The sequence below is a fragment of the Gekko japonicus genome, unplaced genomic scaffold (genome assembly GCF_001447785.1).
Source record: "Gekko japonicus isolate JY-2015 unplaced genomic scaffold, Gekko_japonicus_V1.1 scaffold2441, whole genome shotgun sequence".
Taxonomy (NCBI): domain Eukaryota; kingdom Metazoa; phylum Chordata; class Lepidosauria; order Squamata; family Gekkonidae; genus Gekko; species Gekko japonicus.
The window spans coordinates 213,513-240,812 of record NW_015175439.1 but is presented as its reverse complement, the minus strand read 5'-3'; the positions used below and the strand labels follow the sequence as shown (position 1 = coordinate 240,812).

Sequence of the window (27,300 nt, the reverse complement as noted above, 5' to 3'; positions counted from 1 at the left end):
AAAATGCTGCATAATTTTTGTTCATGACATATAGGCCATTAATGAATTCTGTTTTGCTTTCACACAGGTCTTCCCAAAGCTGCACTGATTACCCACGAGCGCACTCTGTTAGCTTGTGGACTGATTATTGCCAGTGGTGTTACATCTGAGGATATCATCTATACTGCTCTGCCATTGTATCACAGTGCTGCCCTCTTGATAGGTGTACACGGCTGCATCATGCAAGGTATCACTGCCTTGAACCACAAGGAAAGGAGGGATATAAATGTTTTAATGAATAGATATTTTAATAAATGAATGGTACAAATAACATGACTAGGTTGTAGAATGAACGAGCTGTAACAGACCTGCTCTGTGGAAAGCCAGCTGAACAGGGGATGGTTGTAGCTTGGTTGTAGAGCACCTGCTTAATAGGCAGAAGGTCCCAGGTTCAATCCCCAGTAGGGATGGGCATGAGCCAGTTCATGAGCCAAATTTCGACATGAACTTGGCCCAGTTTGTAGCCCCTGAACTGACATTTGTGGAAGGCTCCTTCCATAAACATTTACCAGACTTTTGTGTGGTTCAGTTTGGCTGTTAGGGCCATTTCAGCCTAGCAGCGAAAGGGTGCACCTGCCCCACTGTTCGGCTGAAATGGCTGCCAGCCATTTAAACCTAACAGCTGGGTGGGTCCACCGGTCTGCTGTTAAGTTTAAATGCCTGCCAGCCATTAAACCTGTCTATTTGCCCCCCCTTCAAAGCAGGGGGAAGTGAAATGGACAAATGGTTGCCAGCCTTTTACGCCTTCCTGTGCAGTCCCCCCACCCCGTTTCTTCCATCCACGGCTTGGGGATCCAAACTGGCCGCTTTGGTTCATGCCTTTTTGGTGGTTTTGGTTTAGGGTTCAGTTTGGGACTGCCCCGAACTGAACTGGGGGTTTGGGGTTCGTGCCCATCCCTAATCCCCACCATCTCTAGTTAACAAAGCCCAAGTAGTTCTATGGGATTCATAGCTCACATAGCATCTATGTATAGGTGATCGGATTTAGTTCTAACTTAGTTTGTTATGACTGTTGATGTATGTTGTAAAAATCTGTATTGATGACTAACTGGTTGGTTTGTAATTGGGTTTTGGGTTTTCAGGACAGTTGTATACTGTTTTGCAGTTATTATATTTCTTGATATGTTATACTTTAACAGGTTAAAAAAACAAAAAAACCCAAAGCCCAAGTAGCAGTTGTTGTCTACATGAGCACTCAGCAATATGTTTGGGATGGTCAATCGTAGTCACGGGGACAACCATGTATGCTACTCTGAACTTGGATGATGGGAAAGGTAAACATACAGTGCAACCCTATGTGGAGTTTATCCAGTCTAAACTGACTGATTTCAGTGCTCTTAAACTGATTGTTTTCAGTGCTCTTAAACTGAAGTAACTTTGCATAGAATTGCACTGTTGGAATTCTACCCTTTCCCCCTATATATAATTTTATAGATTGACCGTTTTCAGGAAGGGGGCAGACCTTCAGGGTTAAATGCATACTGTCATCAAAGCAGGTTTCTAAAATCTACATTTTAAAATGATTTTGATAGTTTTCCAGTTGACATACGTTAGAGTTCAACTCTACCTTCTCCCTTATTTACAGGTGCCACTCTTGCACTGCGTTCTAAATTTTCTGCTTCACAATTTTGGGACGACTGCAGGAAATACAACGTCACTGTCATACAGTATATTGGCGAAGTGCTTCGGTATCTGTGCAATGTACCCAAGGTAACATCTTTCACTGGACTCTTTTCTTGTGATGATCATTATTAATGCTTTTTATTTGGCAAGATTGACTTTTGAATAATGTATCTGAATCCTTGTATGAATGTTTAAGATCTTCTGTTTCTCAGAAGGAGGAACTAGGTCTGTCTTTGTAACATCTCCTCCACCTCATGCCTTGCTACTGTGAATCTAAAAGCATCAACCCTACAGATGTACACTACTGTGCATCTGATGTAGTGAGCTCTGACTCATCAAAGCTTATGCAGGAATAAATGCCATTAGTCTTTAAAGTGTCACTGGACTGTTTAGTTTGGTCTAAGAAAGAATCTGGACCGAGATCATCCTTTGAGTTTGTGTTCCAGCAGTATTGAGCTGCAAAAATGGGGGAACAGCAGAAGAAGAAAAAGTATGTAAAACAGCTGGCGCTAGCTTTGTGATTTAAAAAGGAATTAATGCAACACACTAAAATGGATGGTGAACCTGCCATATATATACAACTACAAACTTAATAAGCTTTCAGAATCACAGAATCATAGAGTTGGAAGGGACCTCCAGGGTCATCTAGTCTAACCCCCTGCACAATGCAGGAAATTCACAAATACCTGCCCCTCCACACCCGCAGTAACTGCTATTCCATGCCCAGAAGACGACAAAAAATAAAAACCCTTCAGGATACCTGGCCAAACTGGCCTGGAGAAAAATTGCTTCCTAACCCCAACGTGGCAATCAGCATTTCCTTGGGTATGTAAGAAAGGACTCCTTTTGAACAGTTTGTACAGTATCATTCTAACAGTTAGGGAGGCCCCTACACATCTATAATTTCACAAAATATGCAAAATTGAAATGTTCAGAAGGACATTTTTTTAAAAGGATTAGAATTGTAGGATAATGGAATAGCTCAGGAGGTGGCCTTTATAAGGAAATCGGTTTGCAGTCTTTTGGAATGGTTACAGTGTGGATGCCTTTTACAGCACTGTAACCCACTTCCTGCATTACAGCATGTCATGTCTTAAACAGGTTTTTCTTCACATTGTTTCCCACTTTTGTAATCCTAATCTTTATTGCATAGTATATGAGATACCTTGTACTGTCTGATTGAATTATTTTCTAGATTTTGTTGTTTGCCTTGAGTCTAAAGGCCAAACTAGACATGAGGGCATCCATGGATCTGATGGGGAGGGGCTGTTTTGGCACGTGAAAAACTGGAAGGGGGGGACCAGGGGTCTTCATCCTGCCACACTGTGAGTCCAGTCAGGATCAGGCCCTCACGTTGTTTTTTAATTGCTTTAGGCTTTAAAATGGTGGCGGCATCCGTGGGAAAGATCCATCTAATTTGCCCCTCAGTGAGAAAGGCGGGCTATAAATGATACAATAATACAATAAAAAATAGAACAATAAATAGAATAAAATAAATAATTGCTGCTTCCAATGCACTGTAAAAATGCTTGAGTGCTTTGGGGCCCAAGATTCCTGACAGTGCCATGCAAGTGAGAAGTTCTAGCTGGAAGGCTACAAGACAAGAGAAACTATTGTTCCTAATCTTTTTGACATTCATTGTGTTGCATCTTGGCTCCTTCTGTTTATCATGGAGCAATCTGGTATAATTTGGAGATTTAGAATACTGAGAATTTTGCTATCTTAGAGCATTTTTGTGTTTTTACGGTGGCTCGGAAATGTGGACATTTTGGAATGATGATGTTATCAGTGGTTGATGAAGGAACTGTTTGACTGAAACCAAACCTGCATGACAGGCCACCAAGCCATCTGGAATTTCAGGAGCTCAGTGAACTTCCTGATCACAGTGCCTACCAAAGACTGCAGAAAGAACCAGGAGCAGGGGTTATTGAGCACCCGGCAGACCACCGTCTGGGTGGTGGGCTGCATTTGGCTTGGATTAAGTGTAAACCCCGGGATTCAGAAGAGCCCGGGGCCAGGCTGATCGTGAGAGGCACTGTGTCTCCCACACCTTCCAGGACGGTCCCAAGTTAGGGAAGGTGCGCAAAGAGTGGGAAGACGACCCAGCGACTGAGAAGACCCAGTCCAGCCTACAGTCTGACATAAAAGAGTTGAAGGAAGGGTTCCAATACCTGGTGAAGAATCTACCCAAACTAGTGAAGGAGTTGATGGAAAAGAAGATTTCCAAGACCTCCAAGGAGGAAGAGGGCAGAGATGAGGCCAAGCAGCTGCCCCAACCGCCCCGCAAGGTCGGAATGGAGCGCGAGAGGCCCCAAGATGCCCTGGAAGCCACTTTTGATGGTAGCCCCGTGAAGCTGGCATTCTTCGCGATCCAGGTGCAGAAGATGCTATGGGAGTGGGGCCACACCTTTGCGTCGGATGAGCAGAGTGTGGATTTTGTGGGCTCCCAGCTGCGTGAGAGGGCCATTGACTGGTTCGTAGGCCTTTATAATGTAGTAGCCCCGGTGTCCGGTCCCCCTCACAGCGATTAATCCAATACACGTTTAAGCAAAGTAGTATTTTATTAAAGCCATGATAGAGCAGGAACAAGTTCACTGTCCAGAATGCCTGGGCCAGGGGGGCATGGAATAATGTAATACATTCAAACAGGGTAATGACCAATAAACTCCATTCCCGCCGAGCGGGCAACCTTCAGGGTACGTGCTAAAAAGCCTGAGAAGCAACGGTCCCTATAACCAAAACAATTACAGCTTCACACGGTGCAGTTCATTATACAGTTAGCAAAGCAACTCTCCCCACACCCCTGTTAATCTTGCTGATAAGCGTTGCCTAGCGTTTACAGACAGGAATGCATGAGACACAGGGGGAGGGGAGGGCATGCGCAGATGCCCGGCGCACGAGAGAGGGGGGGGGAACCAACAGCTTCCCCATCTTCTATGGCAGCTAGCTGACATTCTGCCCCCTCAAAAGAAAATCCCACCCGTCTCCCGGTCAGGGCGGGAGTCCTCCCGGTTTCCCCGGGAACCTCTTGTGAAAGCTCTTGAGCATGTAAGGGGTCCTAATATCCCCTTCTTCCATCCATTCCTGGTACTGGGGTCCGAAATCAGCCCATTCAACCAAATAGTAGAGCTTCCCACGTTTCACTTTAGAGTCCAGAATGTCGGCAATCTCGTAGTGCGCCTTGCCATCCACCAAAACGGGGGGGGTGGAGGATGCTGCTGGCGCCAGCTGCAAGACCCATTGTTCTTTTTAAGGAGGCTGAAATGAAACACAGAATGCAGAGATCTTAGGTTCTTAGGAAGTTCAACATCCACAGCCACCTCATTCGTCACCTTACGTACTTTAAACGGACCAATGTATTTCCATCCCAGTTTTCGACTTGGTCTTAGCATGTTAATGTTCTTAGTGGACACATACACATAATCTCCAGGCCGCAGAGCCCAACCCGCCACCCTCCCTCTATTGGTCTGTTTCTTATATGCAGCCTTGGCTGCATTCAACGTTCTCCACAGCAATGGCCAGGCACGTTGCAGAGTTTCACACCATGTAGAAGCCTCGCCAGGGTGCTCCACGCTGTGCCCCTCCAGGAACGGCATAGGGGGGCTGTCGTAACCAAACGCTGCCTTGTAGGGGGACATGCCAATGGATGCATGACACGTGTTGTTGTAACAATATTCAGCCAAAGGCAACAACTCACACCAGTCATCTTGTTGATAGTTCGTAAAACAACGCAAATATTGTTCCAGCGTTTGGTTCCCCCGCTCAGTTTGCCCATCAGTTTCCGGGTGGTAGGCACTACTGAGACCCCGTTCCACCCCCATAATCTCCATCAGTTCCTTCCAGAACTTGGAAACAAACTGTGTCCCCCTGTCGGATATGACCTTATTAGGCAAGAGATGGAGACGGACAATGTTGTTGAAGAAAGCCTTGGCCAAAGCTTTTGCCATGGGGAGGGAGGGAAAAGCGAGAAAGTGTGCCTGTTTGGAGAACAGGTCAACTACCACCCAAATAATTGTTTTATTTTTGCTTGGTGGTAGATCTGTAATAAAATCCATGGAAATGACCTCCCAGGGTCTGGAGGGAAGGGTTGCAACAGTCCCGGAGGTTCCTCCCCCCTCGGTTTCGTCATGGCACATTGTTGGCAGGTCTGCACAAACTCCGTCAAATCCTTTCGCATGTGTGGCCACCAAAACTGGCGTTTTAGCAATTGCAGAGACTTAACAAATCCCGAGTGGCCTGCCAATTTCGAACCGTGCGCTGCTTCTAAGACTTCCCGTCGCAGCGAAATGGGCACGTATAGTTTACCCTCTGAATACCAATGCCCATCCTCTCCCTGGTAGCAAGAGTCAATCCCCTTCACAATAGCTAGGTCGGTAGGCGAGAACCCCTCCCGCCATGAGCGTAGCTTGGGCGTCTTGAAGGCGGTTGTGGGAGGGGAGTTGGGCTGGTCAGCTGCGAGGGGGGGAGGCGGATGTGGGTCGCTGGGCGTGTTAGCGGCTTGACTGCGTGTGGTAACCACCACCCCCAGCTGGGCGGGAGTGAAAATGGAGTCCACGATGACGTCCCATTGACTGGCATGCTGAGGGAAGTGCGACAGCCCATCCTCCAGCGAGTTAGCGGACCCTGGGAAATGGTGGAGGGTGAACTGGAATTTCGAGAAGAAATCAGCCCAACGCAGTTGTTTTGCATTAAGACAGCGGGGCGATTTCAGAGTCTCTAGGTTCTTGTGTTCCGTCCACACCTCGAACAGAACTCTCGCCCCCTCCAGCCAGTGCCTCCACGTCGATAACGCAAACTTTATTGCGCCCGCCTCCTTCTCCCATACAGACCAATGTCTTTCTGCCTCCGAGAATTTTTTGGAGATGTAAGCCAGCGGGTGCAACAGCCCATCCTCCCCCTCTTGAAGGATTGCCCCCCCCCCCGGCCACGTCTGAGGCATCGATTTGCACTATGAATTTTTTGGACTCGTCAAGGTGAGCCAAGACGGGCTCGGAAGTGAAAAGTCCCTTTAAGCGTTGGAACGCCTCCTCGCATTCTGCCGACCAAGCCAAAGGGGCCCCAGGCCACACGGCATTCAGCCCCTTCCCCTTCATTTTAAGGAGGTCAGTGAGGGGAAGAGCGATCTGGGCAAAGTTTCTGATAAAATTTCTGTAAAAATTGGCGAATCCTAGGAATGCTTGTAGTTGCCGTCTAGTTTTAGGTGCCTCCCACCCCACCACGTCCTTGATTTTCCCTGGGTCCATCTCAAGCCCGGCTGGCGAGATGCAGTAGCCCAAGAAGTCGATCTGAGTTTTGTGAAATTCGCATTTGGACAGTTTGGCAAACAAGTGGTGCTTGTGCAACGTTTCCAATACCTTCCGGACCAGTTTGACATGGGAGGGGAGGTCGGGGGAGTACAATAAAATGTCGTCTAGGTAAATAAGCGCCCCCTTAAATAAATGTTCGTGTAACACCTCATTGATTAAAAGTTCATGAAGACCCCAGGAGCCCCCTGAAGGCCGAATGGCATAACCAGGTATTCGAATTGCCCCAGAGGAGTATTAAAAGCGGTTTTCGACTCATCTCCCTCCTTGATGCGCACCCGGAAGTATGCATCTCGGAGGTCCAACTTGGAGAAAATTTTTCCCTTAGCCGCTTCTGCTAAGAGGTCTTTGATCAGCGGCATGGGGTAAGCGTTCGTGGCAGAAACCGCATTCAGCCCTCGGTAATCCGTGCATAGCCTCAGGCTCCCATCCTTCTTCTTTCAGAAGAGCACGGATGCCGCGAAGGGGGAGGAGGCAGGGCGGATAAATCCCCGAGTGAGGTTCTTGTCGATGAACTTTCTTAATTCCGCTTTCTCGGCCGGCCCCATAGCATAAATTTTCCCCTTGGGTAACTTGGCCCCTGGGACCAGCTCGATGCGGCAATCGGAATGTCTGGGGGGGGGGAGCTCATCGGCTTCTTCTTCCCCAAACGTCGTGGCTAAGTCCCGGTACTCAGGGGGTAGGGAGGCAATTTCTTCCCTAGTCAATAATGCGCACGGTGAGGTTTTCTCCGGCATTCCCCCCCACTTCTCCTCCCACTTATGCAGTTCACATTTGGGCGACATGAATTCGATCCGCCCTTCCTCCCATAGAATGTATGGGTCGTGGCTATACAACCAAGGGGCCCCCCAAACCAGGGAGAACCGAGAGTCTGGGGTGAGTATGAATGAGCGTTGCTCCCAGTGCTCGCCTGCTCCTAACCGCAAAGGCATAGTCTCGTACAAGCAGGGCTCTTTCATGGGAGACCCGTCCATCTGCGTAAAAATCAGCAGGTCCTTCAGTTTTTTCACTCCCGCTTCTAAGCCTGAAACTACAGCAGGGCTAATTAAGTCTCTCCCACACCCCGAGTCAATTAGCGCCTTAACGCGCACGTGAGTCCCCAATAGGGGGTTCATCACACAGTCACAAAGAACAGGGAGGGGGTTTCGCTCACCACTTTTGGCGCCTCCAAAGGAGGGTCCTGCCGCTGTGCACCTCTCACGGCAGGACCTGGTCGTTTCCCGCCGGTTCCTCCTTGTTCTCGCTGGAATCATCTTCCTCTACCTCCGGTGCGGCTTGTAGGGCTTTCGCGAACTTCGGTTTCCCCAATGCTTTTTTGGTTGGGGTCGCTTGTCTTGGCTTGGTTGCTGCAGGGGCCTCCCGCTGCGGTCGATGCCCACACTCCGCAGCGAAATGGCCCCGCTCCCCGCACTTCAGGCACAGTCCCTGAGGCATCCGTTGCTCCCGGGCCGCTTCGGTTAGGTGGGGGGCCCTCTGCTTTTGGATGGGGGGGTTGGCTCACCTTCCCCCCTCCTGCCGCCATGTCCAGCCGGAGGGTTTGAAGGTGGCTTTCCGCATTTTCCGCCTCTTGGGACCACGCCATCAGCGACACCGGGTCCACCGATCGTAGCACCGTCTCCTGGATCTCGGGGTTCAGCCCTACCCGGTACATCTCCACCAGGACATGTTCTGGCCAGTTCGGGAGCTTAGCCGCCTGGTTTTGAAACTCCGTGGAGTAGTCGTGCACCGTCCGGCGCCCCTGCTTGAACGTGCGCATGAATGCCTTCGCCCGCTGGCCAGCGTTCAGGTCTTCGAACCTGGTCCTCAGCGCCCACATGAATACTCTCAGATCCCTCAGCTCGGGGCCACGCCTGTCATGCAGACCCACATACCAAGTGGCTGCCGTGCCCCTCAGTCTCGCCGCGATCACATCAATCCGGCTGCCATCGTTAGGGAACAGCTGGCCGTGCTCCACAACGAACCTCTGCACTTGCACCGTGAAGTACGCCAGTTCCTCGGGGTTGCCGTCGAACGTCGCTTCCAGCATGTCTTTCGGCCACGGCCTCCCTTGGCCCGGCTGCGGTTGTGGAGGCACTGGTGTGCCGGGCCCCCCGGTTGGGCTGGCCCCCCCGGTTGAGCCGGGGGCCCCGGCTGCGCCAGCGGCCCCACCGGTGGGAGCGCAGATGCCGCCGGGCCTCCCGGCTGGATCCCTCGCCGGTCCAACATGTTTTCGATCGTTCGCTCCACCAAGTCCGGGAACACGTTGAACACCTCCTCTACCGTCTGCATCAGTTGTTGCAGGGTTCGGTCGATGTCGACCACACATTCTTCCATGCCGTCAGTCAGGTACACTCAGCTCGCTCGGTCCTTGGAGCGGCCTGTCACCCAGGCTTCTTCGGCCTGTTCGAACTGATCACCCACGGCACCAAGACTGGGGCCTGGGTAAAGTCCCTGTTCGAACAGGCTGTCTCTCAGGCCATCCCCCCCGTTTGGAGAACGTCTCCCGGGTGCCTTGCATGTCGGACTGAGTCCAGTCATCCCATGCCCGCCGGACCAACTTCGATGGAGTGAAGGGCCAGGGGATCGAGGTAGCGGTCGTCTTTGGGACTGTGCCCCCCACAGCTCCCGTTGTCGGGGTTGGCGTGGTTGCCGGGGTCGTGGTCCCTGTCCCACTCCCATCTTCTGCGGTGTGTTACTGGAACTTCCCCCTCGGTTCCGCTCATGCTGATTTCAGCCAACTTGGAACGATGGAAGAAAGAGAGATTCTGGACAGAATGTCCGGTCCCTCTCACAGCGATTAATCCAATACACGTTTAAGCAAAGTAGTATTTTATTAAAGCCATGATAGAGCAGGAACAAGTTCACTGTCCAGAATGCCTGGGCCAGGGGGGCATGGAATAATGTAATACATTCAAACAGGGTAATGACCAATAAACTCCATTCCCGCCGGGCGGGCAACCTTCAGGGTATGCGCTAAAAAGCCTGAGAAGCAACGGTCCCTATAACCAAAACAATTACAGCTTCACACGGTGCAGTTCATTATACAGTTAGCAAAGCAGCTCTCCCCACACACCTGTTAATCTTGCTGATAAGCGTTGCCTAGCGTTTACAGACAGGAATGCATGAGACACAGGGAGGGTAGGGCATGCGCAGATGCCCGGCGCACGAGAGAGGGGGAGGGGGGAACCAACAGCTTCCCCATCTTCTATGGCAGCTAGCTGACACCCGGAGCTGAAAGATGTCGACGCTTTTATGCAAGCCTTGCAGCATCAGTTCGAAGACCCGCTAGAGCTGGAAAAGGCCCACACGCACCTGAGGGGCATCCACCAGGGCACTCGCTCAGTCCAGGAATACTCAGACAAGTTTAAAGCCACAGCGGCCAATCTCCTAGGGTGGCCCAAAGGGGTCCTGATCGAGTTCTATCGGGCGGGCCTGAACACTATCATTCTGGAGAAGGTGTTAGCCCAAGACAACTCACTCACCCTGGCGGGATAGATCCAGGTGGCATGCGAAACTGAAAATCGGCACAACCTGGTGAAGCTCTACCAGCACAAGGCACCCGTCTGCGGTGGCGGAGGGCAGCAGGGAGCTCGGGATAGGGGTCCACTGCCCGGTGGAGATTGGGAACATCGCTTGAATAAGGGATTATGCCTGCAGCACGCTAGCCAGCGTGATGAAGTCATAGACACTGTGTTCTTCCCCGCCTAGTTGGGAGGGGCGGTGCTGATGCGAAGTCAGGCGAAAGTGGGGAGGGAGGCGGAGCCGGGTGAATGGATGGAGAAGCTGAAGGCTGTGATCACCCCTCAGGACTTGAAGACTGTGAAAAAGGAGGGGTTGTGCCAGAAGGAGAACAGTTGCTGGTACAGAGGGGATAAAGTGTTCACCCAAGAGTCTCTTAGGGGAGAGATTTTGTCCCATGGTCATGACAATAAGATGTCTGGTCACTTTGGTTACTTAAAATTTTTGCATTTGATCCAAAGGCAATTCTGGTGGCCTGGGATGAGAAGGGACGTTTCTAAATACGTGGCTACATGTCAGACTTGCATAATGAGCAGGGGGGAGGGGAAGATGCCTGGTCAGCTCCAGTCCTTGGAAACCCCTGAATGCCCATGGGCTGTGATCTCAATAGACTTCATAATTGATCTGCCAGTAAGCCAGGGGAAGACTGATTTGGGTGGTAGTCGATTTGTTTTCCAAACAGGCTCATTTCATTCCTTTTAAACAAATATCCACCGCAAAGCAGCTGTCCACGATGTTTTCCAGCATGTGGTAAGACTCCATACGTTGCCACGAAAGGTGATATCAGACCGCGGAACCCAGCCCGTGGCTAAATTCTGGAAGGAATTGATGCGTCTACTGGGGGTGGAACAGGGCTTAAGTAGTAGCCACCATCCCAAGACAGATGGCCAGATGGAGCACACTAATCAGATATTGGAAAAATTCCTGAGGTGTTACATAAATCATCAGCAAGGTAACTGGGTACAATTATTGCCATGTGCTGAATACAGTTACAATAATTCACTGCACAGTTCTATTGGGATTTCCCCTTCCATGGCAGTACATGGGTATGAGGGAGGTCCCGTGCCTACTGTGGATTTAAAGGAGCCGGTTAAGGGGGACACCCAGATTTGGTGGTCAGCGTTAACCCGGAATTGGGAGACTTTGCAAAAGACACTAAACAAAAGGATTACAAATGTTATGCTGACAACAAAAGGTGCCCCGAATGGGATCTGGCCCCTGGTGATTCTGTGTACATTTCCACCAAGCATTTAAAGGGGCTGCAACCAAGACGGAAATTGGGATGTAAATATATAGGACCTTTTAAAGTTACTCGTGTAATCAATAAGGTGGCTGTTGAAGTAGACCTACCTAAATCTCTGTGTTCTGTGCACCCCATTCATTTCAGTCTATTGAAAAGAGATCCTGGACCCTCGTCCTGGACTCATCGTCCTCCAGCTCCTCTCCCTCTCCTTATCGATGGGCAACTCCACCAGGTCGTGGAGGAGATCCTTGATTCCAGAATCCAGAGAGGCCATCTGTACTACCTAGTTAAATGGAAGGACTTTGGGCCTGAACAGAATGAATGGGTTCTATCTAAACATATCCATCCCGTCTAATTACTGAGTTTCATCAAGGTCACCCTCATAAGCTGGGGGGTTGAGGGAGGCTTGGGGTGGGCAGTATGTCAAGCTCTGGCACATATATAGGCCTTCTCGATTCCTGTTAGCCTTATTATACTTTAGCATTTGCTTTTTGCCTTCTTGCATCTTATCACTGTACCTCTGCCCTCGCTTGCCATGTGACGTTCCTTGTGTGTGTGTATGGGCGGGTGGGTGTTGTTAGAGTGTTAGGGAGTATTGCTTGGTAATATCTTGAAGCGACCCCCGAGACAGTTTTCTGGTAAGACTGTCTTTGGAGGTTTCTGTGCCAGGCTAGGTTAGATAGAGCGACCATATATCTGTCTGAGTTGCTATAGAAATGCATGACATGTGAGTGAATGGAATTTAGGGGTTTTACCTATATGTTGTATTTTTCCACCTTTGGGCTTTAGTCCTAACAAAGAGTTTGAACCCACAGCATCTCATATCTCTAATAAAGCATTACACTGCCAAAAGTGTGTGTGGAGAGTGATTTGACTGGGGACCTGCCAGCTACCCACCTGAACATATATTCCAGTGTGAGTTTTCATGAGACAGAGCTCACTTTTTCAAATATAATGGGAAGAAAGAGTTCTTTTCTTCCCACTGTATCTGAAGAATTGAGCTCTGTCTTACAAAAACGTATACTGAATTAAATGTTCTCTTTTGTTTTTCTGCAGCCCAGCTGCTCACAGGCAACAGGAGCTGGGTCAGCAAACTGTATAGGAAGAGGCAGGAACTAATAAGGATCAGAATACAATGGGGGCTTTCCATAGTTTAGAGACTAACAACAAGAGGGCAGGAACTGCAGAACATGAGATAGCTGAATCTCCCCTGAAGCAGCCTGCTCACAGAAGATGCTGCAACATGCAAAGTGGCTCAGGGTGGAGTTGAGATCCTGGTTTCAGTTTGCAGATTGTAGAACAATATTAAATGGGGTGGGGTTTTTTTGGGGGGGTGTTAATTCGGTGGGGCGCCACTGGTGCCAGCTCCGAGGGTCAGGAGCTTGGGAGTGCTCCTGGATGCCTCCTTAACAATGGAGGCCCAGGTAGCAGCCGCTGCCAAGGCAGCCTTTTACCATCTTCGGCTGATTAGGCAGTTGGTTCCCTTCCTCGAAGGCAAGGATCTGGCTGCAGTGATCCATGCTATGGTCACCTTGAGGTTGGACTACTGCAATGCTCTCTACATGGGGCTGCCTTTGGGGCAACTCCGGAAGCTGCAGCTGGAGCAGAATGCGGCAGCCAGGCTGCTGATGGGTCTCCCCAGGTGGGAGCACATCCAGCCTGTGCTTAAGACTCTGCGCTGGCTGCCAATAGCATTCTGGATTCGCTTCAAGGTGCTTGGAGTCTCAGAGCGGCTTACAAACTCCTTTTCCCTTCCCCTCCCCACAACAGACACCCTGTGAGGTGGGTGGGGCTGGGAGAACTCTGACACAAACTGCTCTTTTTCAAGGACAGCTGTGCCAGAGCTTGTGACTGACCCAAGGTCACATCAGCAGGTGCAGGTGGAGGAGTGGGGAATCAAACCCGGTCCTCCCAGATTAGAGTCCGCACACTTAACCACTACACCAAACTGGCTTTAGAGAGGTCCGTGAGCAACAGCAGGTATTATTTTTCAGAGTAGTGTGCTCAGTTACATAAAATGTGGATCTAGCAGCAAAGCAGGTAATGAGGTGACCTGGGTTTGTATCTCCCATAGTAGTAATAATGATGGGGTATTATCACAAAGTGGCATTTAGTGGTCCAAACTGCATTTCCCACAGGAGTTAGCAAATGCTTTACTAGAATGAATTTATACTGGCTTGTTAGACTTTTTTTAAAAAAACCACGCAGCTTAATTTCCCTCACAGATGGAGAACAATAGGGACTGTTGTTTTACATAAATATAAAAATTAGCACCTTCAGAGGTATTCATGCGTGCACACTACCTTGTGCACAGCAGAAGGGTTGTCTTGGTACTGTATTTAGATTAAAAAAAACATGCAGTGCTCCAGGGTATCATGAGACAACCATAGGGTCCAGAAACCCATGTTTTCTTCATAATGCTTAGCCCTTCTTCCACTGTTGATTCCCTTCCCACCATGGAAGTGCACGCCCATGGCTTGCCCCTTTGCTTGTTTCCCAGGATAAAAAGACAAATGGCAGATCTGGAGCTTAATAATAGCCTCTCCCTAGAGAAAGTTTTCTGTGAAAAAATAAATTTCAGCACCTTGGAGCGCCACAGTTTTAGTATTATTTATTTATTTACATACATATGTGTGTGTGTGTGTGTGTATAACAATTTTCGTTATATATATAAAAATGTGTGTGTGTGCACACGCACGAGGACAAAGAGGCAGAGTGCCCTGGTGGATTAGAGTGCTGAACTCTTGGACCAAAGGGGATCTCCATTCAGAACTCTTACTCAGACTTGCTGGGTGGTGTTGAGCTAGCCATGATCTCTCTGGAGAAAAAAGCAAGATGTAAGTATGATAAATAAAATTATTTCATAGGATTCAGGTACAAAATTGCAGGCAGGCAGACAGTTTTCAAATGCTTGCATGTTATAGCGAGGGGGACAAAATGATGTGATCTTATGGGGGCAGGATAGAGGTACATAAAATGATGAATTGGGTGGTAAAAGTGGAACATCAGCTTTTTCTTCCGTAATACCAGGACTCTGCAGCTAACAGCCTGGTGATTTAGGACAGGAAGTGTTTCTTCACACAATATGTAGTTAATTGGTGAAATTCACTGCCACAAGATGTAATGATGGCTACTAAGCTTTGATGGTTTTAAAAGGCAAGACAAATTCTCAGGGTGGCTCTTGTTAGGGGAGGGAGGTACAAGTGGAGAGTGCAGTGGGGACAACGGAGGTGGGGGGCACTGGACACTCTCTGCCCAGGGCCCACCAAAACCTGGAACTGGTTCTGATATGCCAGTGGCTGTTGATCGTGATGGCTAAATGAAATCTGTGTTCGGGGCAGTGTACCCCAGAAGTTAGTTGCTGAAGGGGGCTGTAGTGGGAGAAGGCTTTTGCTTTCATGTCCTGCTTCTAAGTTTTTTGTTTGACCATTGTGGGAAAGAGGATACTTGACGAGATGAAGCCTTGGTCCAGTCCAGCAGGGAGTTCTTATTGATAGATTCAAGCAGCTTGTCCTCCTTTGGCCAGCTTTTTCGTGGAAAGTGCAAAGTCATTGTGCCAAGAAAGTCAGAACATATTTAAATGGCTTCCATTTCAGGGACAGGATGCTCCGTCCCTACACTTTGATCTCTGTGGTACATATATATGACCCGTGTTTAGCCTGCACTGGTCCCCTGTAATATGGGAAGGGGGAAGAGCATGAAAAGGAAAGTTTTTCCACATTGCTTTATTTTCATGTGCATTAAAAAATGGTCTTGCTTAATATTGGCATGTCATGCTACAATTAAACACCCTGGATCGTAGGCTAGCTTAATGGAGTGAGGGACTCTAGCTATGTTCAGTGTGATCTTATTAGTGACAAATTGTTAGAGAAATGCAGAATTGACAGTCTAGCCATCTGGAGTAGATAAATATCTGTAATCAGTCATATTATGAGAAGCGAAGAGTCACTGGAAAAGACAATAATGCTAGGAAAAGTAGAAGGCAGCAGGAAAAGAGGAAGACACAATTTGAGATGGATTGACTCTATAAAGAAAGCCATGGCCCTCAGTTTGCAAGACCTGAGCAAGGCTGTTAACGACAGGACATTTTGGAGAACGTTAATTCATAGGGTCGCCATAAGTCAGAAGCAACTTAACGGCACTTAACAGACAGTCTTTTTTTTTTTTTGAATAGAGTAAATTCTTCAATCTGACAGAGAAAGGTTTTACAAAATCATGGGTAGAGTTTAGTTAATCCACTGCTTCATTACATTCTGAGCAATGCTTTTCATAGGCATAATCCATATTTTTGGGGTAGCAATCCACTTTTGCATTTTGACGTGTCTAAGTCAGGTTTAGACATTATCCCTTGCTGGTCTTTCTCTACAGATTTCTGCCCATCACGGCTCAATTTTATCAAGCTCAGCACCCCTACAACAGTTGTATAAGCATCACTTTTTGGTTCTTTGAGAAGTCCCTCCACATCTAATGTCCTCTGAGGAAGCCACATTGAAAGGACATTATATTCCACAATTAAGGCTAGGATTTTGCCAGTTTTAGAGTTCTCTCAAGTTCTTGAAGCTGTATGTTTCCCTGAGTGATCATCATCCTGATTATATCCTCTTCTGTAGCACCTTTATTCCTTTTGAATTCTGCCCTTGCCCAGTCTCTCAAGTAATGATGATCAGCTTCATGGGGTACCTGACGAATAGCCTGAAGAATTTTTCTGTATAACTGAAGAACCTGCTGCCTTCTCAAGAAACGGCAGGAAGGTGGCTAACTGGAGTCACTGGGGGGATGGAGCTGCCATGGATTCAACAAGCTGCGGAATCTTGATCTCTGTCTGTTCTCCCTGATAAAGAGTTTTGTGATTCAGGAAAAACAGGTTGCTTACCTGTAACTGGTGATCTTCAAGTGGTCATCTGTGCATTCACACCCATGGGATTTGTGCACACACGCTGGATTGATCGGCATTGTAGCAAACGCTTAACAGATTTTCGCGCCCAGACCTCGGGCATGCACAGGAACCCCACCGCGCATGCCCAGAGGGGTGGGCGCAGACATCCCGCCAGTTCCTTCCAACCACCACAAATCAACCCCTATGAAAAATGTAGAAGCTGACAGCAGCGGGGAAGGAGGGCGGGTGGTGTGAATGCACAGATGACCACTCAAAGATCACCAGTTACAGGTAAGCAACCTGTTTATCTTCGACGTGGTCTCTGTGCTTCACACCCATGGGAGATTAGCGAGCAGTGGTCTACCTAGAGGAGGGTGCTGGCAGGTCCTTACTGCGTAACTGAAGACAAGATGTGATGTCCCATGTTGGTACTAGAGTTCTTATGGACGTCTAGGGTGTACTGCCTTATGAAGGTGTTAGGCGTAGCCCACGTAGCGGCTCTGCAAATGTCCGTCAGGGGAACTCCCTGGAGGAAGGCAGTGGAGGCTGCGACAGCTTGGGTTGAATGGGCCCTGATAGGGCCAGGCAATGGCTGTTTGGCGATCAGGTAGCAGAGGCGGATGAGACCTTCAATCCACTTTGAGAGGTGGTGAGCCGTGATGCGAGTCCCCAGTCTTGCTGGTGCGTAGGAGACTAAAAGTTGGGAGTCACGTCTCGTTGGGCGGGTTCTGTTCAGGTAGAACAGAAGCGCACATTTTGCATCCAATGTGTGTAACAGTCCTCTGAGGATGTTGGAGCCAGGAAGAAATCCGGGAGGAAGACCTCTGCCTGCAGGTGGAATTCTGACACTACCTTTGGTAGAAACGAGATGTCAGGTACAAGGCAGACACCGTCTGGCAAAAATGACAAGTAGGGCATGTCATGCCTGAAAGCCAGTATTTCTCCAACTCGCCTCGCTGAGGTGACAGCAACCAGAAAGGCCGTCTTCCACAACAGGAATTTTAGCTCGCAAGTTGCGAGCGGCTCAAAGGGTTTCCTCATGAGCTGACGAAGAACTAGAGGAAGGTCCCAGGGGACGATGAGAGTTTTGATGGGAGGGTAGAGGTGCAACAGACCAAGAAACGTTTCTAAAGCGGATGCAAAAGCAGTGTGCATCCCTCAACTTGAACATGGTAGGCCGAAAGTGCGGCCAAATAAACTCTTAACGAGGAGTGAGAAAGTCCCGAGTCAGCTAGAGACAGGAGGAATTGGAAAACTTTCTCGAGGCCTACGGAGGTGGCTCGAAGGGCATCGTCACCCAAGGAGGAACAGAATTTTTTCCACTTGTAATGGGTACAACTTTCGCATAGTGGGTTTTCAGGCGTTTAGCAAAACATTTGCTATGCGGGTGGAAAAGCTGTTGACACTATTCTCCAGGCTGTCAACTTAATCCGTGGCACGTCGTGGTACAGGAGCGGGGAGTCGGACAGGAAGAGGAGGTCCTGTGCCAGAGGAAATTGATGGTAGACCCCTGCTGACAGATCGAGGATGGCCGAGAACCATGGCTGCCTCGGCCACCACGGGGTTATCAGGATGCAGTCTGCTCCGTTGCTGATGATTTTGCAGACTACTCTCAGAAGCAGGGGTAGTGGAGGGAAGAGGTAGAGAAGTTCCCTGGACCACGGATAGAGGAGACCGTCCCCTAGAGACTGTGGGTCCCTGCCACCTCGGCTGCAGAACAGAGGACACTTTTTGTTGGCTCTGGTGGCAAAAACAGAGTGTACTGATACCTGCTCATGCAGGCTAAGTAATTCGTGGTTTTTACTCCCAACGCTCCCATGGAGTAGAAGCGTCTTCCAAACGCAACTAATTTTCTACTTTCCCTGTCAGAAGGTGCAGAGTGTGTTCGTTTTGATTTGGACGTGGATGTTACAACCATTGAGTTTGGCTGAGGATGGGAGAATAAAAATTCAGCTCCGGTCTCCTGGACTCTATACATGTGGTCCAGGCGCCTTGTTGACACTGAGCTGATGAAGGCTTCACCCATTGGGCTTTCGCACTTTAAAAGGACCGTAGACATGGGCAGTGCTATGGTAGTGGAGGTATCCAGTTGCACGATATCGAAGACGGCATCTGTAACCTGTGGTTGTTGTTGAACGACTGAGAGGCCTAGAGAATGGGCCATTCTTTTGACGAGGTCAGCATAGGAAGTAAGATTGTCGGATGGAGATATAGGGAGATCATCTGCGACAGCTTGGTTAGGAGACTTGTGGTCAGGGGAGGTGTGAACCTCTGAGGCCTCCATATCAGAATCCTCTTCTGCAGAATCAGAGGAGCCCTGATCTGGCATTTGGACCAGAGTGACTTCCATTTGACTAGTTAAAAGCTTTGGTGGTACGACTTGGGGGTTGGGAGAACGATTGAGTTCCGGATTATGGTGGGAAGGATCCTCGGCCGAAGGACGAGACAGAGATGCTGAAGGTCTAGATTTATAGGGCGACCTTGACCTGTGAGCAAAGTGGGTCGAGTAACGATCCCAGTCAGAATAGCCCGCCGGAGTCAACCAGGGCATGGATGGTGGATAACCTTCATAGAGATACCTCAGTTGGTGTTGATCCCAAGACAGAGGTGGGGGGAGGTAGAAAGACTCGGGGGGGGGGATCGACTTCTGGATCAGTACGTCTCGGAGACAAAGTATTAGTCTGCCTTTGAGAGCGGTCCCTATAAACTCAGTCATCGATATCGATAGGTTCAAGATGCAGACGTGGAGAGTGACGCTGCGTGCTTCTAGAGGCGTTTTGATTCTGACGTGAATCTATGTCGGGAGCCTCTGACACCGTTGATGTCGACGATGGGAAAGGAGAGGGAGAAGGCTCTGCATCCATCAGACAACTAAGGAGCTCCACCGTCTCAATATTGGAGTAAGGATGCTCCAGTTGTTGTATAGGAGAGTCCAGGAGCTGAATGGTCGGTATCAGCAGAGTGGCATGGGCCTCCGATGCCGATACTGCCGTTGGAGCAGGAGGAACTTTAGGGGCATCACACAGTGCAGACACCGCTACCTTCCCCTTCTTTGCTGCCTTTAGGGACTTAGAGGAGCCCTTTTTTGCGGATTTGTGCTCCTTACTTGACTTGGGCTTCTTCTTCACCGGAGTGGAAGCGGAGGATTGCGCCTTCGATGCCGGTGGCTTCAATGTCGGTTGACCGATGTCGGAGGAGAGCCTCGATGTTGAAGGTCTCTCGGACTCCATCACTAAGAGAGGATGTAACGCCAACTCAAGTAGCGCCACTTTAAGGCACACAGCTCGGTTTTTTCTTGTCTGGTTCGAAAACCTAGCACAGTGCTGACAAGACTCAGGTCAGTGAGATTCCCCCAAACAAAAAATACAGAGGGTGTGGCGGTCAGGTGGAGCAAGTTTACTGCCGCAACCCTTTCAGCGGTTGAAATAGCCCCACTTCTTCTCCATAAAAGATAAACGGAGAAGAAAGAAGGGGTTGGGGGGGGGAGCCCGAAGGCCAAACTGAAGTAACCGGCAACTTCCCCCTCAACAAAAAACAACTTTTTTTTTTAGTTTTTGAAGAGCAAATGAAGAAAGCTAAGAAAAAAGAAGAAAACTGAGGAAAACTCCGAAGAGCCGTGAGGCAAATAGCCAAAAAAGAGAACCGATCAGACCGACAAAGAAAAGGTCTTTCCAATGTGGCAGTAAGAAAGGAACTGGTGGGATGTCCATGCCCACCCTTCTGGGCATGTGCGGTGGGGTTCCTGCGCATGCCCGAGGTCTGGGTGCGAAAATCCGTTAAGAGCTTGCTACAATGCCAATCGATCCAGCACGTGCACACTAGATCCCATGGGTGTGAAGCACAGAGACCACGTCGAAGATCTTGCATGCACTCAGACACCAGCAGAAGTTGGTCCGTAGAAGCTATTGCATTATTTTATTTTGTATGTCTTTTCCTCTAGGAGGAATAAGTATCTACAGCACAGAAAATGCAAAGCTGAGTTAATTCTGGGGGATTCAAAGAAGTTGGTCAGGATTGCTTGCTTTTGCATGTGTGAAGTGCTAAAAGTTGTGTTTCTGATGAGATCACTTGCTGCCTAAAAATATTTATGTCCTTTTGTAATTGACACTTCATGTTCCTTTGTCTGCAGAAAGACAGTGACCGTGATCATAGAGTAAGGATCGCCTTAGGTAATGGCTTGAGAGCAGATGTTTGGAGGGAATTTATCAGAAGGTTTGGAAACATCCGCATCTATGAATTCTATGCTGCAACTGAAGGAAATGTTGGATTTGTGAATTATACTGGGAAAATAGGAGCTGTAGGAAGATTAAACTACTTCCATAAGGTAAGGACAAATGTTTACATATGCTCTCATTATTCCTATCTACTAGAGAGAACCCTGATTTTTCCTGGTAAATCACTGATCCTATTTTGTGATTCTTGGAGAGAACTTTCTTAAAATATTGTTGATGTGCACACACTTGCACTAAACCTCTTCAGCTTTCAGGCCCTGTACTCCATTTTTCCAGAAGTTAAATCTCTGAATGGGAAGATACAGGATGCATCATAGTGCATGCATGCGCATGAACACTGGCACCATATAATAATGAGAGCCAGCATGGTGTACTAGCATCTGGGAGACCCAGATTCAAATCCCCACTCTTGCCACGGAAGGGCCAGACACACCCTCTCAGCCTAACCTACCTCACAGGATTTTTGTGAGGATAAAAAGGAGGAGAGGAGAATGATGTACACTGATTTGGGTCCCCACTGGTGAGAAAGGTGGCATATAAAGAAAGTAAATAAAAAATAATACACAGCCTGCCCATTCCACAAGCTGCGAGGATTTTTTAAAAGACAAGATAATTATATGTTTTCTAATATCTCTGCAACCAGTACCATTAACACCCCGGTTGCAAAATATCTCTGCAACCAGTACAAGTGATGAGGCGGGTGATGAGGGGGTGGCAACTGTGAGCAGATCAAGGATGGGGCATGTAAATGTACCCTCTCTCAGCAATGAAATGTATGTATCCCATGGGGGAGTTGGGTACATGTATGCATATGACCAGACATTTAACATCTCATCTTAATGATTTACCACTGGTAAGAGTTTCCCACGACACTTTACAAAACCAAAATACAATCTATGACAATCTGTTCCACTAATTAATATTAAACCATCCACATGGGAATTACCAATTTTTCCTTTTTGAAATAAATTATATTTGAATGTTTCTGTAGAAAAATATAATGTGTACTTGTTTATACATTTTATTAGAAAATAATGTGCTACGAAGTGATTAAATACGACGTAGAGAAAGATGAACCGGTCCGTGATGAAAATGGCTACTGTATCAAAGTTCCCAGAGGTACATTTTTTAATCTCTCCTTGTATATAATTGAATAGTGGGTGCCAAAGTTCTAAAATGCACTCCTTTAGTGTATGGACGCTTGAACTGTCAGTCAGAAGACGCTGGCTGGGTTGACTGGCTGCTTTGTGCAGTCCCGCCCAGCGTTTCAAGGTCTTTTGCATATGGAAGCTGATTGGACTTCACTGCATTCCACACCTCAAACTCACCCCCCTCCCCGCAAGGCAGTTGGAATGTCAGTTGCATATGGAACCTTCAAGGTCTTTTGCATATGGAAGCTGATTGGACTTCACTCCATTCCACACCTCATACTCCCCCCGCCCGCAAGGCAGTTGGAATGTCTGGTGGTGTGTAGGTCCCAGGATCATGTTTTAAAAGCTGCCTGGGGGCTTATGGACCACTCACACACTTTCAACCTTAACATACCTCATAGGGGGAGCAGAGAATGATGACAGCTGCTTGATTTCCAGATGACAGAGATCAGTTTCCCCTGGAGAAAATGCCTGCTTTGGAGGGTAGACCTTATGACATTATACCTGCTGAGTCCTTCCACGCCCCCCCAATGCTGCCCTCTACAGAATCTACCCCCCAACACTCCAGGTATTTCCCTCCTTATAGCTGGCAACCCTACTTTCCCCTCAGTGCCTGATGGTAGGCAACTTAGTTTGGTCCAGTCACCTACTTTGGCCTTTGGGAGAAAACACATTGGGGCCAATCCTGATAGGGTTGCCAACTCCCGATGGGAAATTCCTGGAGATTTGAGGGATGGAGCCTGAAGAGGGTGAGGTTTGAGGAGGGGTGGGACCTCAGACAGGTACAATGCCATAGACTCCACCCTCCAAACCACTCAGTCCCTCATGGGGAACCATTGTTGCCAATCTCCAGGTGAGGGCTGGAGACCGCTCAAAATTACAATTGCTCTGCAGAAGGGAGGGCGGAAGTCAGCTGAAGTCAAAGGGGCAGATAATGGTAGGTTGATGGTTAGCTGGGAAGGAGATGGGGTTGCCAACTCCAGGCTGGCAAATTCCTGGGGATTTGAGGGGTGGAGCCTGGAGAGGGTGGGGTTTGCAGAGGGGTGGGACCTCAGACAGGTACAATGCCATAGACTCCACCCTCCAAACCACTCAGTCCCTCATGGGGAACCATTGTTGCCGATCTCCAAGTGAGGGCAGGAGACCACTCAAAATTACAATTGCTCTGCAGAAGGGAGGGCGGAAGTCAGCTGAAGTCAAAGGGGCAGATAATGGTAGGTTGATGGTTAGCTGGGAAGGAGATGGGGTTGCCAACTCCAGGCTGGCAAATTCCTGGGGATTTGAGGGGTGGAGCCTGGAGAGGGTGGGGTTTGCAGAGGGGTGGGACCTCAGACAGGTAGAATGCCATAGACTCCACCCTCCAAACCAGCCATTTCATCCTGGGTAACAATTGTTGCCAATCTCCAGGTGAGGGCTACAGATCACTCAAAATTACAACTACTCTTCAGGGAGCAGAGATCAGTTCCTCTGGAGAAAACAGTGGACTCTGTCATTATACCCTGCTGAGGTCACCACAGCAAAATGACACTGTTTGCCCAAAGCCAGAGCACTCCCCCAGAGCCTCTTTCTAGATCTCGTTGTATTTATTTCCACAACGGGCTTTACTGCTAGTTTCTTCATAATTGCCCATACAACTCATTGTCAGACAAAGACAGTGTTACTTTAAACTGCCATCTTTAGCTTTTGGTGGCTTATGCTCAGTTCAGATGTAATGCAAAACCATGGCTTTATTTAAGTCTGATTAGCTTGTGAAAACTAGGATTCAGCTCGCAGTTTTGCATTAACAAAAGCTTTGACAAATGCCTTCTCAAATCCTGGTTTGCATTAACGAATGCTTTGACAAATGCCTTCTCAATGTAGATCAGGTAGGTGTTGCCAGAAAATAAGCGAGGATTAAACCAGGGTGGCCCTTTTACAAGCGGCTTGCCACCTTCTCCTTTAACTCTTCCATCTTACCTTACCGACTTACATAATCACTAGCATAGGAAAGCATTTACCAACGCACAGTTGGATACCTTACAATTGGCGATGGTAAGAGGCCGTTCATGGATTGCTGCCTTGACGTGGCAAGGGGGCTTGTGGGGTTTGATGAGGCTGCGCGCTATGCCATGGAGAGCCACCCAGGACAGACAGGCCACAGTGGAGAACTCAGACAAAACGCGATCCACTGGAGAAGGGAAATGGCAACCCACTCCAGTATCTTTGCCAAGAAAACCCCATAGACAGTAACAAAAGGCTAGAAGATATGATGCCAGAAGAGGAGCCCCTCAGGTCAGAAGGTGTCCAATATGCTACTGGGGAAGAGCAGAGGGCAAGTACAAGTAACCCCAGAAAGAATGAAGTGGCTGGGCCACAGCCGAAAGGACGCTCAGCTATGGATGTGTCTGATGGTGAAAGGAAAGTCTGATGCTGCAAAGAACAATACTGCACAGGAACTTGGAATGTAAGATCTATGAATCAAGGTAAGCTGGATGTGGTAAAAAATGAGATGGCAAGACTGAACATCGACATCTTGGGAATCAGTGAACTAAAGTGGATGGGAATGAGGGAATTTAACTCAGAGGACCGTGATATCTACTACTGTGGCCAAGAATCCCGTAGAAAAAATGGTGTGGCCTTCATAGTCAACTAGAGAGTGAAAAAGGCAGTAATGGGATACAATCTCAAAAATAACAGAATGATCTTGGTCTGAATCCAAGGCAAACCATTCAACATCACCATAATCCAAGTCTGTGCCCCAACCACTGACGCAGAAGAGGCTGAAGTGGACCGGTTCTATGAAGACCTACAACACCTCCTAGAACTAACACCAAAAAAAGATGTCTTTATCATCATAGGGGACTGGAATGCTAAAGTAGGAATTCAAAAGGTAACTGTGATAACAGACACAAACACCCTCTTCCAATAACCTAAGAGGTTACTCTACACATGGACATCACCAGATGGGCAACACCAAAATCAGATTGATTATGTCATTTGCAGTTAAAGATGGAGAAGCTCTATACAGTCAGTAAAAACAAGACCTGGAGCTGACTGATCATGAGCTGCTCATTGCAAAATTCAGGCTTAAACTGAAGAAAGTCTGGAAAACCACTAGGCCGCTCAGATTTGACCTAGATCACATCCCTTATGAATATACAGTGGAAGTGAAGAATAGGTTTAAGAGACTAGATTTGATAGAGTGCCTGAAGAACTATGGATATAGGTTCGTGACATTGTACAGATGGCAGCAATCAGCACCATTCCAGGGAAAAAGAAATGCAAAAAAGCAAAGTGGCTGTCTGATGGCTTTACAAATAGCAGAGGAAAGAAGGAATGCGAAAGACAAAGGTGAAAAGGAAAGATTTACCCAACTGAATGCAGATTTCCAGAGAACAGCAAGGAGAGATAAGGAGGCTTTCCTGAATGAACAATGCAAACTAATAGAGGAAAACAATAGAATGGGAAGGACTAGGGATCTCTTCAAGAAAATTTGAGAAATCAAGGGAACGTTTTGTGCAAAGCTGGCCATCATAAAGGACAAAAACGGTAGGGACCTAACAAAAAAAAGAAGAGATTAGGAAGAGGTGGCAAGAATACACAGAAGAACTATACAAGAAGGACCTCAATGTCCCCGACAACCACGGCAGTGTGACCTTAAGCCATGCATCCTGGAGTGCGAAGTCAAATGGGTCTTAGAAAGCATTACTAACAACAAAGCTAGTGGATATGACGGTATCCCAGCTGAGCTATTCAAACCCCTAAAATATGATGCTGTTAAAGTGCTGCATTCAATATGCCAGCAAATTTGGAAAATGCAACAGTGATCACAGGATTGGAAAAGGTCACCTTACATTCCAATTCCAAAGTAGGGTAATCCCAGTGAATGTTCAAACTGTCACACAATTGCACTCATTTCACACACTAGCAAGGTCCTGCTCAAGAGCCTACAAGCTATGCTTCAGCAGTACGTGAATAGAGAACTGCCAGAAGTACAAGCTGGGTTTCGAAGAGAGGAACCAGAGATCAAATTGCTGACATTTGCTGGATTGTGAAGAAAGGCAGGGAGTACCAGAAAAACATCTACTTCTGCTTCATTGCCTATGTTAAAGCCTTTAATTGTGTGAATCACAACAAACTGCGTCAAGTCCTTAAAGAGATGGGAGCACCAGACCCCCTCACACGTCTCCTGAGAAACCTGTATAAGAGTCAAGAAGCAACAGTTAGAACCGAATATGGAACAACTGATTGGTTTAGCATAGGAAAAGGAGTATGGCAAGGATGTATATTGTCACCCTGCTTATTCAATTTATATGCAGAGTAAGTAAAGGTAAAGGTTTCCCTTGCTCGAAAGCCAGTCGAATCTGACTCTATGGGGTACTGCTTATCTCCATTTCCAAGCCAAACAGCCAGCGCTGTATGAAGATGTTTCCATGGTCATGTGGCCAGCATGGCTAAATGCCGAGGCGCACAGAACACTGTTACCTTCCCAGCAAAGGAGTACCAATGTATCTACTTGCAATTTCTTGCTTTTGAACTGCTAGGTTGGCAGGAGCTGGGGCCAGAGACAGGAGCTCGCTCCGTCATGCAGCACTAGGGTCTCGAACTGCCGAACTATAGACCTACCGGTCTGCAGCTCAGCATCTTAACCTCTAAGCCACCGCAGCCCTATATACATCATGCAAATTGCCGACCTGGATGAATCACAAACTGGAATTAAGATTGCTGGGGAAAACATCAACAATCTCAGATAAGCAGATGATACCACTATAATGGCAGAAAGTGAAGAGGACCTAAAGAGTCTCTTGCTAAGGGTGAGAGTGCAAAAGTTAGCTTGAAATTTAATCTCAAAAAAACTAAGATCATGGCATCCAGCTCCATCACTCCTTGGCAAATAGAAGGGGAAGTCATGGAAGCAGTGACAGAATTCATGTTCCTGGGATCTAAGATCACTGCAGACAGTGACTGCAGCCATGAAATTAAAATACACCTGTTCCCTGGGAGGAAAACTGTGGCAAACCTAGACAGCATAATAAAAAGCAGAGACATCACTCTGCCAACAAAAGTCCGTACAGTCAAAGCAATGGTATTCCCAGTAGTAATGTATGGCTGCGAGAGCTGAACCGTAAGGAAGGCCGAGCGCCAAAGAGTAGATGCTTCTGAATTATGGTCCTGGAGAAGACTCTTGGGAGTCCCTTGGGCTGCAAAGAGATCAAATCAGTCAATCCTAAAATAAATCAACCCTGACCCTGGAAGGCCAGATACTGAAGCTGAAGCTCAAATACTTTGGCCACCAAATGAGAAGGGAGCACTCACTGGAGAAGACCCTGATGCTGGGAAAGATTGAAGAACAAAG

The 27,300-nt window shown here is 48.0% G+C and overlaps 1 protein-coding gene across 2 annotated transcripts in view; it reads left to right on the top strand.

The window, feature by feature from the left end:
* The window catches only part of SLC27A2 (solute carrier family 27 (fatty acid transporter), member 2), a 46,198-nt gene that overhangs the window by 7,717 nt on the left and 11,181 nt on the right, over nucleotides 1-27,300 (top strand). The window contains exons 3-6 of one of the 2 annotated variants that reach the window (XM_015425852.1): nucleotides 68-226; nucleotides 1,625-1,749; nucleotides 20,712-20,906; nucleotides 21,843-21,933. In XM_015425852.1, the coding sequence (XP_015281338.1) occupies nucleotides 68-226; nucleotides 1,625-1,749; nucleotides 20,712-20,906; nucleotides 21,843-21,933 (570 nt within the window). The remainder of the gene's footprint in view (nucleotides 1-67; nucleotides 227-1,624; nucleotides 1,750-20,711; nucleotides 20,907-21,842; nucleotides 21,934-27,300) is intronic. The other variant, XM_015425853.1, reaches the window with a different exon arrangement.